Here is a 16,014-nt window from a genome sequence, read left to right as displayed (position 1 = left end):
GTTAAATCAACAAAGAAAGGATAACAGAAGGAAGACCATAGCAGATACAGAAACAACACAGATGGGGTTGTCAATAGAAAAACACAACTGTAAATTTGTTTCAAAAGCTGAAGGAGATACTAAATACTATTTAGAACAATGACATATACATTTATGGATGAAAAAAAAACAGATTTTTTTTAAATTTTCTTTTACAAACATTTCAAAATAAACTTACTGTATACACGACAATAGTATGTTCCATTTTCCCATAAGGTGCCTACACCAGCCTCAATGGGAAGTTTGAGACACACCTTTAAGACACAACTTTAAGATGCAGCTGCTCCTGTCTACAACCCTCCAAAGCCCGGACAACCCGAAAACCCACAGCATGCACACAGGTCAACCCTTAAAGGGTGCATGTAACTATGGCATGACAATGGCATAAAGCCTTTAGCAGCAAAACTGCAAGTATGGCTCAGGTTCACCGACTTCAAGAGAAAATCAGACAGGAGTCGAACCAAAGGGGAGTTTGATCAAATTAGATCAGGCTAACCCGAATCCTTGACTTTTGTAATGATGGTTTTTGGTGAAAGTAAAACAAAATAAAAAAAATTCATAAATTCTAATCTGTTGCACCTCCTCCATAACCCGTATTTGACCTAAAGTTCATTCAATCCTAAAAGCAAAAGGTTCTTTTAAAAATCACAACTTGTGATTTTTATATATATCATTTTTTTCCCCTCGAATGTGACTTATTCTTTTGTTTTTGTTACTTAAACTTCAGCTCTGTAAGTTCCCCTGTGTTGCAAGCTTTATGAAATTCTAATTGGCTGTGTCCTGTTTCATAAAGACTGAGACAAATGGCACTGTTGAACTAATGCTTTGTTTTGGTGTGTTTGTTTTGTCTTCAAACTAACTGCCTCTGGGTCCAGTTATGTAACGTTTATTGAATGAGCTAATCCTCCAGACTAAAGAAACAGAGCAAAATCGCATGCTGGATTTAAAGGATCGAGTTTTTGTTTTTTTTTGTCTGTTTGACTTCTGTCTTGTAATGTTCCTGAAGCGGTTGTTTTTTTGTTCCGACCTCGATATTGACACCAATGTGAAGAGTTTTGTTGCTTTTGCTGTAAATTATGAGAAAGACTTCTCAAACGATGATGGAAAACGAACAGGAGAAGCCATGTTTTTAGATTGGATCACATCCTTCAGATTTAACCTTTCGTTCTTGAATTTTTTAAGTTGGATTTATGTTTTGCTTGTTGTTGGAGTACTTAAAAACAAAGACATTGGATACATTAACAGTTGAAGCTAAAGGGTTGAAAGAGTTTCTGCAATTAAATAGAATTTATGATCTAAATACGTTCTGGTCTAAAGCTGTTGAAAGATTTATCCATGTTTTAAAACTATTCTCCAACACAATGAAGGCCAACCAGGAACTTTTAAGTTTTGTGATTTATTCTTCAACAGTCGATCTGTAAATTCAACTACCCAAATCGAGCTTCAACATTGAGATGTACCAAAGAGGTGGAAAATGGAAGTTCTTTGTCATTTTGTTTAGAGACATCAGCTTGCCTTACCCATGATCCTCAGAGAGCACAGCAGGTACTCCACACCACATTACCGGCTCAGCCTGCTGTTATTTTTCCCCACTGTCCTTTCATCAGCGTTCCTCATCTTTTGACCCGGCTCATCTCTGTGTCTGAACTTGAAATTCCACTGCAAATTATAGAGGAATATTTCAAGTTGGTCATGCGTCAATGGGAAACAACACACACACTGCCCAAGATTTACACAGAGGTGCACATACTCGAAATACTCACCCGAGCCCGCAAACCTTTTAGCGACTGTTGGGAAAACATGTGAAAACCCCTCAGTCAATTCAAATGAATTTCACGCGTATCTTATTCCATAAACACAGGACAGCCGTGAACCAAAGTCACCATAAATTATTAACGTTTTCTGAGGACAAAAGTTTGAGAAGTGGTCTCCACTTGGGAATCAAGTAGGAGGGGAAAAAAGGGGGTGAACGTGCGGGAGAAAAAGATGGACAAAGCCGACATGAAGTTGCAATAGAACAGTTTGGTGAGGAATGAAAAACAAGGATGCGGAGAGGTGTTTTGGGAAAAAATATTGATGAAGACATTTAAGATTAATGGCAAGAAGATGGAGTGGTGAAAGAGAAAGGGAAGTGTTTCTATAAAAAGATCTGATCCCCCAAATGTTTCTCCTGACACCAAGGAGATCTCTCATGAGAGGTTTAACTTTCTGCTTTCCCCTGACACAGCAACTGTAATGGCTCTGCTCACTCAGCAACTCGTACTTTTACACCTTTTTTGGCAAACGCCTGGAAGCACACAAAGGGTTTGCTTTTTCAAGGCAGAATGTACATTTGGCTTGTGCTGAGTCTCAAATCTCTGACATACCTAACACTTAAGACTTTCATTATTTTGACAAAGACAAACCCTAACATTATTTCCCTCCGATTAGAAGTTTGCTAAAAAAAATAGTCGTGTGTTAGTCATGGTGAAGTGTTTTAACTTTTTTTATGTTGTGATTCCTATCATTTGAAACTTTTTGTCCAACATGATATTCTTCTCATCTCTTCATTGCTATTTTATCCCTTTAACAATTTGAGAAGTTGCCGGCAACACCAAAGTAACACACACATTTTGACACATCATAAATCTTTACCCGATTGGCGATTTTGATGTGGAGATAAATGTCTTTACTAACGTCACTAAAGTAAAGTGTTACATAGCGGTGCAAAGACGCTTTTCTCCGTGTCAGAATCAGCTGATTTACGTTAGTTGCATAAGCACTTCACTGCTATAAATCTGCATATCAGTTCAAGGCTATTTTTCTATACCTTAGAATCCACTCTCAAACGTTAATTGTGCAAATGGGTGAAGAGTTAAGGTAGTCAAAACAATGTCAACACTCGAGCCAAAGCTCCGGTATCAAAGGGTTCATTTTGAAATAAAGTTTTCAGGTAGAAATTAATTTACTTTTGGTCTCGTCTCAGCCCACCTTTTTTCTTGTACATCCAGAAACACAGATGAGCCCTAACTAGAACAGTACATTTATTAGTCTTGGGACACATCTTGTGCTGTTTGGCAGCAGATCTTTTTGTTTCTTTGGGTCTGTGTGCAGTCTTTCTGATGTTTGTTCCTTACAGCACCCCATTTCAAAAATAAACAACGACTATAGCGTTTGTTTTTTATGTTCACCGACCCATTACTGAGGACGTTTTGTGCTTTCGATGTGTTTAAACAGAAGATGACTCATCCATCGAGAAGATGTTGCTTATGCAACTAACGTAAATGATCTGCTATTACCAAACATTGCATCAGGTCTATTAATGAGATTTCATCTTTTAGCATGTTAGAAAGGTATTAAATGACTTAAGTATTTCTAGTAGTGCTACATGAGATATAAGGATTCAGCTTGTTATGTCAACATGACCATGGAATGGTCATTCCGTTTTGTTTCTTACTCTACTCATCGCCTTCTGATCTTTGTAAGTCTAGTGGGTGAGAGATTGTGTGATGTCGGACAAAAACACTCAGGAATAATTTGACTCTTGCCATCTAAGATGAATTTGTTTTTAAGTATGCTTTATTAATCCAAGAAGGAAATGTCATCACATAATAATGAGAAAGAAAGTTGACACTTATTGCTTTGCACAGGAAGAGCCCTTTGCGTTCATATTTGTTCCAGAAGTCAAGGATACTCCCTTTTCTGAGTCCCTGTTATGTTTTAATTATGTCATGTGAGGCAAACAGTTTTATTTTTTTCACACAATCTAATTTAAGGGATCCAGAGCTTTACAGATCAGACCCTTTTTCTTGGTTCCTTAAGTTTCCGAGTAGGATTTTGCTGCCTCAATAGGATGTCAAAAATCCTGCAAAGATGTAGAAGGTGATCAACATCTAAAGAACATAATCTTTTAACACACTGATGTTTGCTTTTTCTATACTCATAAGCAACCTTTTTGATACCAGTCAGTCCAGTTGTGCTCCCGATGCGCCTCAGGAAGTCCTCTAGTCGTCTTTTACTTCTTTACTACTTTTTATTTACTTTTACAATCATTTTTCAGATTTGCTTCCATTGTTGGGTAAGTTTTTTTTAGGCTGTAGGTGTAAACAATGACCACAGGTTTAAATTTTTGCCACTTCAATCTTGTATATACTTAGATTTTATATTTCTCGTTTTATTTAGTCTACAGTCAGCAATACAGCATATGTTTAACGCATATTGTTATTTTGACTGGGTGCGTTTGAGTGACAGGAGATGTTTGAACTGCTTTCAAGTTATAATGCGGGACAGCTTCCACATACATCTGTTCCGAGGCAGTCGGCCTATCCCCAAAAACAAATAACCCTCAACATTTTCACACACACCATGCCACCCAACACGTGGGTTCCAGGAAGCTCATGTGAACATACACATGGATACCGCAGGGAGAACAAGACAACTTACCGTCCTAGATGTGCGTACTCTGAGAAAAAAAGGGTTCACATGGACATCCTGATATGTTGTTTTGATCTGGAGCATGGTTTTGCGGTTAGCCTGATGTCCTTGATACAGTGGGACAAAAGGTATTTGTCAGTCACTGATTCTACATGTTGGCCCACAAAAAAAAAGATTAGAAAGTCCTGTAATGCTCATCGCAGTAATACTTAAGCTGAGTGAGGCAGAATGAAAAAATAATAATCCAGGAAATCACATTATATGCCTTTTTAAGAATTTATTTGTATAATGGAGAAGAAAATTAATAATCATCTCCAACAAACAAGCAAGAATGTTTTCCCTAACAGAACTTTTAATTCTTCTTTAAGAAGCTCTTCTATCCTCCACTTTTTACCTGTTTCAATGTCACCTGTTTGAAATAGTTATCTGTATAAACAACACCTTTTCACACCCTTAAACAATCAGACTGCAACCTTTCCACCATGGCCATGACCAAAGAGCTGTCAAAGGACACCAAGGCCAAGATTGTACATCTGAACACAACTGGGATGAACAAATGTACAACAACCATTGATATATGTTACTGGATTGGCCTTTCTCTATTTGCTGCTATACACAGTGACGTGCACACGCAGGTGCCATTACTATGCATTAAGTCACATCAACAGGACCTGCTTTTCCAGTTTAGGAAAGGCAGGCATCATCTACAGAAATCAGGAAAGCTCCTTCATTTCTTAACTGATTTTCACAAAACATAGCTCGTATTAAAGCTTGGAAAATTATTGATCTTGTGGTATATTTAAATATTTACTATCTCTAAAGATTAATCTGTGAATAGTGCAAGAACTGCGCCTTCTAGTGTTACAAGTAACATTTTGCTGTCAATTAACAGTTTTTAAATATCCGTGTTTCTTTTTTTTTATTTGTGCCGGAATCTGTGCAACTGAGCTTGTAAATGCTTGTCACCCAAGCCCAAAAAGAAAAAAGATTGATGAAGTTCGAAGCCATGAATCGCTAATAAGCTTGAAAAAGTTAAGTAACAAAGCCCTTTTCCAAATAAAAACACCTCAAAGTGCTATACAAAGAAAAAACTCCCTTTACCACACATACAAATGAAATGAGGTACACTGTAATAAATCCCATTTAAATTTTTTGACTTAACAAAATCTTTCAAGTTGTAATAACTCTATAATCTAAGTTCTACTAATCAATTCAACAATTTAAGTCAGTTCAGCAAGTTAAGGTAGTTGTACACGTCAACATTATTTATTGAGTTGTCTGTACTTATATATCTAAGTTGCAGTCATTACAGTGTGATAAAGTTCTGTGAACTTTTCTTTTTTTAATTGTGAAATGCGGGAATGCCAACTTTTGGAGTTGGTATTGCCCATTAATTGAGTGGTTTGTCAAGAAGCGTCTGCAGAAGTTTTAACTCCTATTTAATGACATAAGTATTAGACTCAAATATATATGTGTATTAGTGTGTGTGTTAGTTTACAGACACGAATCAGGGGTTATTCCAGAAAGCATGTTTAAACTACCCTGACTTTAAGCCTGAACTCTGGCTGAAATTCGCCTGAACTTGCTTACTCTGGGTATGTCGGTTCCAAAAGACTGGAGATGAGTTTGCGTAATTACGCTAGACTTGTTAACCCTGGGTTAATGCACGTGCACGTCAAGTACATAAATGCATTCTCAATGGATTGCCGATTTCTGGAGTCACCATGGAAAATGGAAACGCATGGAGAAAAACAGAGAGCACTATACTTCAGTGAGACGGAGTCTGAGATTTTAATGACGGCATATGAAGATTATACGCCCATCAATAAAGTAATACGGCTGCATCATCAGCAAAAGAAAGAGTTTCTGCTTGAAAAAGAACGGACAAAGTAAACGCACAAGTTTCTATCTCATTTCTATTTTCATTGTGACGCATATATATATATATATATATATATATATATATATATATATAAATTATCCAACCTAAATGAATTAATTCAATACGTAACGAGTTAAATTTATTCAACCTAATTTCTTACGTCTATCCAACTCAATATTATTTTTATAACAAAAATTTACATATTTATCTAAAAAATAGTCACATTACTCCAATTCAATTAAATGTTTTTCCACTGCCGATCTGAACGAAGCAGAAGTTTACCTTTGATAATTTTTAGCTTCTGGTTTCTAAAAAAACTATTTTTTACATTAAAATGCTACTGCAAGAAATTTAGTTTAAAAATAAAGCATTTGTAGGTTGTTGTTTTCTGCAGATGACAAGGATTTGGTGAAGAAAAATTGTTGTAGAAGTTGTTTCTGATTTGTAAAAATTAAATAAAAGCGACATTCCAGTTTTTTTCTTCTTTCATAGAATGTTATTATAACACTGAGAACACAACCAAGTCTCAGATCAACTTTCAGAGCAAAAAGATTATTCACATTTTATTTTTACATAAATCCTGATTCATTGAGTTTTTTCTTTTTTACTGATTCATTGAGTATTTATTTTTAACAGATGAACATTCTCTGTGCTAAAGTTTCTTAACAGATGTCTTACCCACTAGATTTCTGAAGTCTGTACTGAACATTTTGTCAGCACCAATTACTCAAATAGTTAACGTGTCACTTCAATCTGGAACATTTCCCGAGGCTTTAACAACTGCAGTCATTAAACCTCTCCTGAAGAAGAGCAATCTTGATGTCACAGTATTGAACAACTACAGACCCATCTCAAACTTACCATTTTTAGGAAAAGTTCTTGGAAAAGTTGTTTACCAACAGCTCACTGACTTTCTCTTAATAAACAATCATTTGATGTTTTCCAGTCAGGTTTTAGACCCCATCATAGCACAGAAACTGCTCTTATCAAGGTAACTAACGACATCCACCTGAACACTGACACTGGCAAAGTCTCTGTCTTAATCCTGCTAGACCTGAGCGCTGCTTTTGACACTGTTGATCATAGGATCCTTTTACACAGACTCCAAGACTGGGTTGGAATTTCTGGGTCTGCCCTTAGTTGGTTTAAGTCCTATCTAGAAGACAGGAAATATTTTGTTGAAATTTGGGGTTGTGTCTCAGACTGCATGGTTTTGGGGGGGTTGACCGCGACTCCTGCTGCTTCATCACTGCAGTAATCAAAAATCCCACACCGTCATAGCCCTAGTTTATATCTTGTGGGACACAAAAAAATGCGACTTCTCCAGTACCGATAGCAGAACCGTTGAGGTCAGATCTAACGGAGACTGTGGTCTTGAAATATGTTGCCCCGGGGCTCGTTCAATACCGGGGCTCGGTACCTATCCCTAGGAAAGGGGCACGGTGCAAAACTATCACCGTAGCGGTCGCTTTGCATTTAGCTAAAGATATGGTACCCATGTATACCGAACCCAGAAGACTGGGTTTATTAATTTAATTAAAACCTTATTGTTAATCCTTAAGAAAATGGTGCAACTCTCAAGGTGAATATTTGTTTCCTTTTAGTCTAGACTACAAAGTGTGTCTTAAAACACAGCTGTGACTTTGATTCCAAGAGTTTGTTCATTTATTTATTATTCATCCCAGAAATGGGGGTTACTTTTGTCTTGATTTTTATTAAATAAAAGCAAAATTTGCTTTAAGTTGTCTGCCGTTTGTACTTATTGCTTTCCTTAAGTAGGGGAAAGCCCTAACTCAGATCTATGTGTCACTGACAGCAGGTAAACATGGGACAGTGGATTCACTCAGTTGCTGCATCCAACAGATCAGTGCTTGGATGCAAAACAACTTCCTCCAGCTAAACTCAGACAAGACTGAAGTCATCGTCCAAAGAAAAAAAGAGAAAGTGTCAGCAGTTATATTCACTCTCTGTCTCGAAAAGCCTCAAATCAAGTCAGACACCTAGGGGTAATCATGGACTCTGACCTTAACTTTAATACATATATCAAGTCAGTAACATCAGCAGCATTTTACCATCTAAAAAACATTGACAAAATCAAAAACATAGAGTCAAAGCCAGACCTCGAGATACTATTCATGCATTTGTCTCCAGCAGGTTAGATTACTGTAAAGGCGTGCTCACTGGCCTCCCGTTCTCAGGTCTCTGCACTGGCTTCCTGTAGCTGAAAGACTAGACTTTAAAGCAGCACTGCCTGTTTACAAGTCTCTCCATGGCTTTGGACCAACGTACATCTCTGACATGTTAGCGCCATATGAACCATCTCAGACTTTGAGGACTTCAGGGACCGGCCTCCTGCGGGTGCCTAGAGTCAGGACTAAGCTAGGGGAATCAGTGTTTCAGACTGATGCATCTAAAAGCTGGAACAGTCTCCCTGAGGTTGTGAGACAGGCCTCCACTGTGTTAATGTTCAGTCTAGAATCAAGACATGTTCATGTTTTTTTCTCTTTACTGTCTTTTAAAGTAAATTTTATAATAATTATGTATGTTTTTAATCTTTGCACTGTTATGTATTGTGATGTTAATGCATTTTCCTGTTTTGTGAGGCACTTTGAATTACTTTCTGTATGAATTGTGCTATACAAATAAACTTGCCTTGCCATTGCCTTGACAATAACCAAGCAACTTGGAGAGAAGAGATCAACTGTTGGAGAAATGATTAGAAAATGGAAGAAAAAAACAAGATCACTGACAATCTCCCTCCACCTGGGGCTCCATGCAAGATCTTACCTGGTGGGGATCAAATGATTTTGAGAATATTTTAGAAACAACCCAGAACTATACTGGGAAACTGGTCAATGACCTAAAGAGATCTGGACTCACTAACAAAGGTTACGATAGAAACACATTGTCATGGTGTCAAATCCTGCAGGGCTCCAATGTCCTGCTTTAACCAGCACATATCCAGAACTCTCTAATTTGGTAGAAAGTTGTGTGGTCAGATGAGACCAAAATGGAACTCTGGTATAAACGCTCTTTGTCATATTTGGAAGGGGAAGAACACTGTGTTGCATCCCAAGAACACCATACCAAACATAAAGGATGGGTGGAAGTATCATGATTTTGGAGCTGCTTTTCTGCAAATGAAACAGGGTGACTGATCTGTGTCAAGGAAAGTATTAATATATCACTGTTTGATGAGATTTTGGATAAAAACCTCCCTCCATAATGTTCAAGATAGAACTTGGCTGGATCTTCCAGGATGTCAGTGACCCCAAAAAGAATAACCGGGAAACGAAGGAGTGGCTATGTAAAAAGCATTTCAAGGTTCTGGAGTGGCCTTGTCACATGGCCTTGATCCAATAGAGAATCTGTATTGGGGCAGAAACTAACATCACAGATCTGGAAAAGATTTGCATGGAAAAATGGACCAAAATAGGAGCTATTTGACCTGCAGGAGAGGTTTGACCTCTTTCATTGCCAACCTTGGTTACATTTAAGTAATGATGGGGACTTTTGTTTTTGACCTAATACTTCTTTTCTGCACCAATAGACAAATTATTTTAAAATCAAACAAATCCTGGATTATTTTTTAACATCATTTCCCTCACAGTTAAAGTGTATTCATGGTACAAATAACAGACCTGTTAGTGTTTGTTCAGCTAGGATCACATGACCAGAGGAAATGAGGAGCTGGTGTCAGGGAGCAGGAGAGTGAAGTCCTTTTAACTCGGTTTTGGCCGTAATTTCTAGTTCTTATCCAGCTTTGTGTATGCGTGGGTTAAGTGGTACATTTTGAGCTGATTAAATGTAATTTGACATTCATAGAACACTTTCATAACTCCACAGCAGTCACGTTGTCCTTGTGTGTACACGGAGAGAACTGGACAGGCATTTAACTTCTTTGTGGTGGGAGTTCAGGGCTGATAGCAGAAGTGTTGAGTTCATGCTGCACTGATAGATATGCTGTCAGCTTTTATTGTCTGCTACTCATCTGACTGGCAAAACAATTATGTTTCTAGTTTCTATCTCTTTCTATTTCTTGTACTCTTGTAATCGGTTTAATTTCTTTCATAAAACACTCTTAAAAATAGGTTTTATGTGAGAAATAAATTGATTAATTTATTGTCCTCGACTGCTGCTGCTCTGGCAAAGAAAGTGTTGATAGACTTTCTTTGGCTAGGGAAGTTAGGTGTGAGAGAAGAGGACTTTATAAACTAAAAAGGTTACATAATGATGCCACATACATTCATGCTAACAGAACTGATGAAAGAAAACTAGGTACAAATCTTTCAATGGGCAAGCAAAAGACAATTGATGCTTTCAGCTCAATTCCTAAATGTAATCTTTGTTTTGCGGAAGCCCTATAAGACAGCACCTATAAGTTTTCCCGCTATTTTCGAGGCTGTATTCAGACTGGACACATTTAGTATTCTTAAAGTGAACCAGAGTTCATTTCCCCCGATAATCCTGAACAAATGTTCAGTCTGAATACTCTCAATCAGACTCTGGTCCGGGACCAGGAGTAGAATAAGTGAACTATCTCAACAAGGATTGCAAAGGGCAGGACTTCCAATATTCTTTCTCTTGTTGCTTTGCCCCGCCTTCATAATACCTGTTCACGTGGTTTTGTTTACGAGTTTTGATCCAGAATGAAAAAGTCAGCTTGACGGCAGTCGAATACAGACCAAAGAAAGGGGCCAGGACTCAATCTGGACCAAATGAAGTGGACTAAAAGGACTTTTCCAGTCTGAATCCACTCTTATTTGGAATTACTGCTGCCTCCAGGTGCTGTCAACTTGCAGTGGGATTGTCAGCTGTGGGTCTTGGGCCTCCTATAGTGGTGACGCTTCAGTCCCAATTGCCCATACAGGTGGTGCTGACTGCAGATAACAGATGGGGCGTGCAGGTGGCCCGCACAAAATATGGAGGTCGTAGACCGTTTGGTTATCCCATGAAGTAAAAATGTTTTACATTTTTTCATGGGCACGCTGCAAGCAACACGTTGTAAGACACAGTTATACACGACAAAAGGGTAAAACATAGGCATGTCATACAGATTATTATTTCGACACCACCCCAAATCCTACAGACTACAATAATTCACCTTACTGGTATCTTATAATAAATTTACCACACAGCACAGCAGCGGTATACTTAATTTTTATGACGTCCCTTGTAAGTGGCCATACTTGCCTCAAGGGAAATTCAAGAAACCCCTGCAATCCCCCTTAAGATGTGCCCCCTTTGCTTTACAACCCTCCACTGACCCTAACACAAAAACTGACTGCATCAATACAGGTCAAACTCCATATGGGTGCATGTAGATAAGGCTTTATTTGGGTTGAATATAATATCCGACTGATCTACATCGGCCCCTTACTAAAGTGCAACCTAAAGCTGGTGTTTTTCAAAACCATGTAGTGGCACTGCTTGGAATATCCATCTTTAATTTGAAGAACAATATTGATTTGACATGAGATCTCAGAGATTGCAAAGTTTATGCCCCGTTTGAGCAACAAAATTAAAAAGAAAATATCTTTTAATCGTTTCTTCCAGTTAGCTCTTTGGTGACTGTTGACTGCTTTTGTTTTATATAAAATAAGTCTGAATTATGTGGACTTTTTTACGACTTGCTTAATTCAAGATTGATGTTTTATTTCTTTATTCATCAAAGCTGAAAGGTTTTCCTCTTCTCTCTGCAGGTTACTTGATCATGACAGACGACTGGTTCTCTGAGTATGTTTATGAGGTGGTCGTAGACAAGAAGTTTCTTCCCCCCGATGTCCTAGAAGTGATGCAACAGGAGCCTATCATACTTCCTGCCTGGGATCCAATGGGATCATTGGCCTAAACACATACAAATCCATATTTTTGCCCAACCTGACTCCGCCCTAATCGCTGGCTGCTTTTATCCCGAATATTTCTCCAGCTCCTCCCTCTGAAACAGCCTGTTCTTTTAGGAAGATAATAAAAGATTTTGTTGTCTTTTTTACTGGACTGCTCGTGTCAATTTGTCTGCTTTATTTTTATCATTTGGTTTATTTCCAAATCATGCAAAATCATTGCAGTTTTTTCTCTTGTTGCTGAATTTAATTCTCTCCAAAAATTGCAAGAAACATATTTTCCACGTATAGTTTTCCCTCATAAGATTACGATGTATATAAGAGCAGAAGAAGTCGGAGTCCAGTGTGTGTTCACCTAAATTTGCCTTTGAAAGTCCAACAGACATTGATATGTTCAGACTTCCTGCTTTAAACCACAACTGCCAATGTAATGAGAACTTTTGACCTCCTACCAGTTAAGTTATGGCTGCTATTCAGTTGTTAAGAAAAAATATGTTCTCTTCTTTTTTATTTTTGATTTTTACAATAAGCCATAGACACAAGGCTTTGGCGTGAGGAAAAACTCCTATTTTAGTACACCTTGAAGGATTTGATGTGATATTTTACAATTTTCCTTGTTACCCTAAAGAGAAAAGAGCTTTGAGGAATGTGAAACCGCCCCACAGACGGGTAGTTTATACGAGGACTGTCAAGGGAGCAGTTTTTAAACAGCGTGGCCCATTCTGCTACCAAAAGCTACTGTAGATGGATGATGTGGTATTATTTAAACTCTAAGATTGATAACATGCCCAGAATATCTGTCCTCAAGGTTTGTATCAGAGCCGTGGAAGTGCTCTTATTCTGGGTTTATTTTAGAAAAGAGCGTAAACATTGTAGTCAACGCTGAGCTGTAACACCACACTAAGCCACTGCTTCGGCCAACTTTGTGTTTTTGAGTTGGTGCTTTAAAAAAAACAACTCAAGCTGTGTATCCACCGTTCTCAGCAACATGCTCTCAAGCAACACTTTTGATAAAAAGACAATGTAAACGTGCATAAATGCACATTTTGGGCTTTAATGTTAAAAAACTCCTGCGTTGATGCACATTTGAGCAAAAAAAAATGAGCATAACCTATGGCCATTGAACACACATTTAAAATGATACCAGGTCAAACTTTGACCAATCAGGGACTCAGATTTAGTTGTGACGTATATATACGGCATTCCATTTTATTCATTGAAGTACCAACTATATTTAAATTGACCATGGAGGAGAAATTAATAAATGCAGTTTGTGTCCCACCGGAATAATATGACACCACGGCCGAATCTGACTTCCTTCTCCCTACCCCTCCAATTGTAGAGACATTTGGATGGGCAGGGTTGTCAAAAATAGTTTTTTTTAAAGGCTAACCTTCAAGGGAGGCTGAGCCCTCTGCCACAAGGGTGTTCTGTGTCACGCTGTGCCACGGCGGAGAAGCACTTTTCTTCATTTATTTGTGTTCTGATGCACAGAAGTTTACATTTAAGTGTAAGACCTTTTTAAAGTTATAAAACCGATGTTATGTATTTCCGAGTGCTAGAAGCTCCGTGCTAACGTAGCTGACCGGCGACTATTCATGACGTCTTTGAGTGGGAGAAACGTCCAAATTCGATAACACGATTTTTCCATAACTCTCCGTCTGAAGGCTAAATGTAGGGGAAGAATTCAGATTCGGCCGAAGTCTTTCATACATCAAAATAGAGTTCCACTTGAGGATACCAAACGTGCCCATCACCTCCTCATCACCTCTGTTTCCTGCACCGACATGTCCACTGAAATCTGAACCAATGACAACTCTCACTTCTAGGGATGCTCATCATCACTTCATCAAGGTCCAACCAGAGTTTCTCCTTCTCCTCCAGCTCACATCCTACCTGTGAGGCATACCCACTAACAACATTTAACATCTCACCTTCCATTTCTATCTTCAGACTCATCGCTCCATCTGACACTCTTTTTACCTCCACAACACTTCTAACTCCACAACTCTTCTTTTAAGAAAACTCCTACTCCATTTCTCTTCCCATCTCCACCATGACGGAACTACTTGAACCCTGCTCCTAGGTACCCTGTCGCTGAACACCACCGATGGCAGTTGTTGTTAACCCGGGCCTCGACCAATCCGGAATGAGTATTATAGGTCTGTTTCGCATATTTGGTGGGGCAAAGATTTGACGGATGCCCTTCCTGGCTTGGGACTGGCATAATGAGACACTGGCTTGGGTCCCCTCATGGTACATTATAGAGTAGATTGGAAATATGAAGCTACAGTCAGGACCATAAATATTTGTACAGAGACACATTCTTTCTAATTTAGTTTCTGTACATTACCACAAAAAACTAAAGCATTTTTTAAACACAATCCCTTCATTTAATGGGCCCGTAAGTAATTGGACAATTGACTTCCATGCTATTGCATGGGCAGGTGTGGGCAATTCTCTTGTTATGTCATTATGAGTGAAGCAGATAAAAGGCCTGGAGTTGATTAGAGGACTCGTGCTGCATTTTGAAGATTTTGCTGTGAACAGACAACATGTGGTCAAAGGAGCTCTCCATGTAGGTGAAAGGAGCCATCATTAAGCTGAGAAAACAGAAAAAAAACATGCCAGAAATTGCTACAGTATTAGGAGTGGCAAAATCAACAGTGTAGTACATCCTGAGAAAGAAAGAAAGCACTGGTGAACTCAGCAACGCTAAAAGACCTGGATATCCACGGAAGACAACAGAGGTGGATGATGGCAGAATCATTTCCATGGTGAAGAGGAACCCGTTCACAACAGCCAACCAAGTAAACAACACTCTGCAGGAGGTGGGCGTATCAATATCCAAGTCTACCGTAAAAAGAAGACTGCATGAAAGTAGATACAGAGGGTACACTGCAAGATGCAAGACACTCATAAGCCTCAAGAATAGGAAGGCTAGATTGGACTTTGCTAAACTAACCATATAACTTTTTCACCAATCCCCCAAAAATTGACTATGATTAAAAAAAAAGCTAATTATTTTATGTCAGTATGAAAAAAGTGAAACTTCTGTTTGGTAAAGAATCACTACACACAGATTGATATACAGTACTTCAGGACTTAAGTTTTGTGTCATTTTGAATATTATGGCTCACATGTTATCAAAAGCTCAAGTCAAAATGTTGGAACCTCGTGTTGTCACAAACTAATCACCTAATTTACTTCAACACCCACAGAGATTTCCTAAGCCTTTAAATGTCCTCTCAGTCTGGGTCAGTAAGCTACACTTTCATGGGGATTGTGTCGACTTGACAGATGTCCAGGAGACAGTCAGAAACAGCCTTCAAGGAGGTCAAGCCTCAGGCCTTTGATACAAACTGGTTGTTGACAGAGTGCTGTGTTCAAGCATTTTCATGAAAAATTGAGTGGAGATACAAAGTGTGTTAGGAAAAGGAGCGCATCAACACATGTAACTGCTACATTGAGAAGATTATAAAACCAAATTTGTTCTAGAACTTCAGGGAGCATCAAAGGAAGTGGACTGAAGCAAGAGCCAGTGCATCAAGGATCACCAGACTCACAAAAAGGCTAGACGTGGGCTCAAATGGTAAAATAAAATTAATAATTGGTCCAAAAACTGGTAAATGAAAAAATCTGGTGCATTTAAGTAAGTAAATGCTGTGTGACAGCTTTGCATATTTAAAATCTTGATTTTTGAGCCATTAGTCACTTCAGTGTAAAAATAGCAGATGCCAAAAAATTCATAATAAAGAAGAAAAAAATCGTATGCAAGTCATACTGGAGCTTAAGTTACACTTTTTGGAGAATTTTAATTAACAAAATATGGGAACA

General features: G+C 38.3%; 1 protein-coding gene across 1 annotated transcript in view; it reads left to right on the top strand.

Moving 5' to 3' along the window:
- blmh (bleomycin hydrolase) overlaps nt 1-12,331 on the top strand; it is a 47,260-nt gene extending 34,929 nt beyond the window's left edge. The window contains exon 12 of the mRNA XM_023961603.1: nt 12,037-12,331. Coding sequence (XP_023817371.1) covers nt 12,037-12,185 — 149 coding nt within the window. The 3' untranslated portion in view covers nt 12,186-12,331. The remainder of the gene's footprint in view (nt 1-12,036) is intronic.
- The last annotated feature ends 3,683 nt before the right edge of the window (nt 12,332-16,014 follow it).

Source organism: Oryzias latipes, chromosome 13, assembly GCF_002234675.1.
Source record: "Oryzias latipes chromosome 13, ASM223467v1".
Lineage (NCBI taxonomy): Eukaryota > Metazoa > Chordata > Actinopteri > Beloniformes > Adrianichthyidae > Oryzias > Oryzias latipes.
Note: the sequence above shows the minus strand (reverse complement) of the source record. Positions and strands in the feature narration are given on the sequence as shown.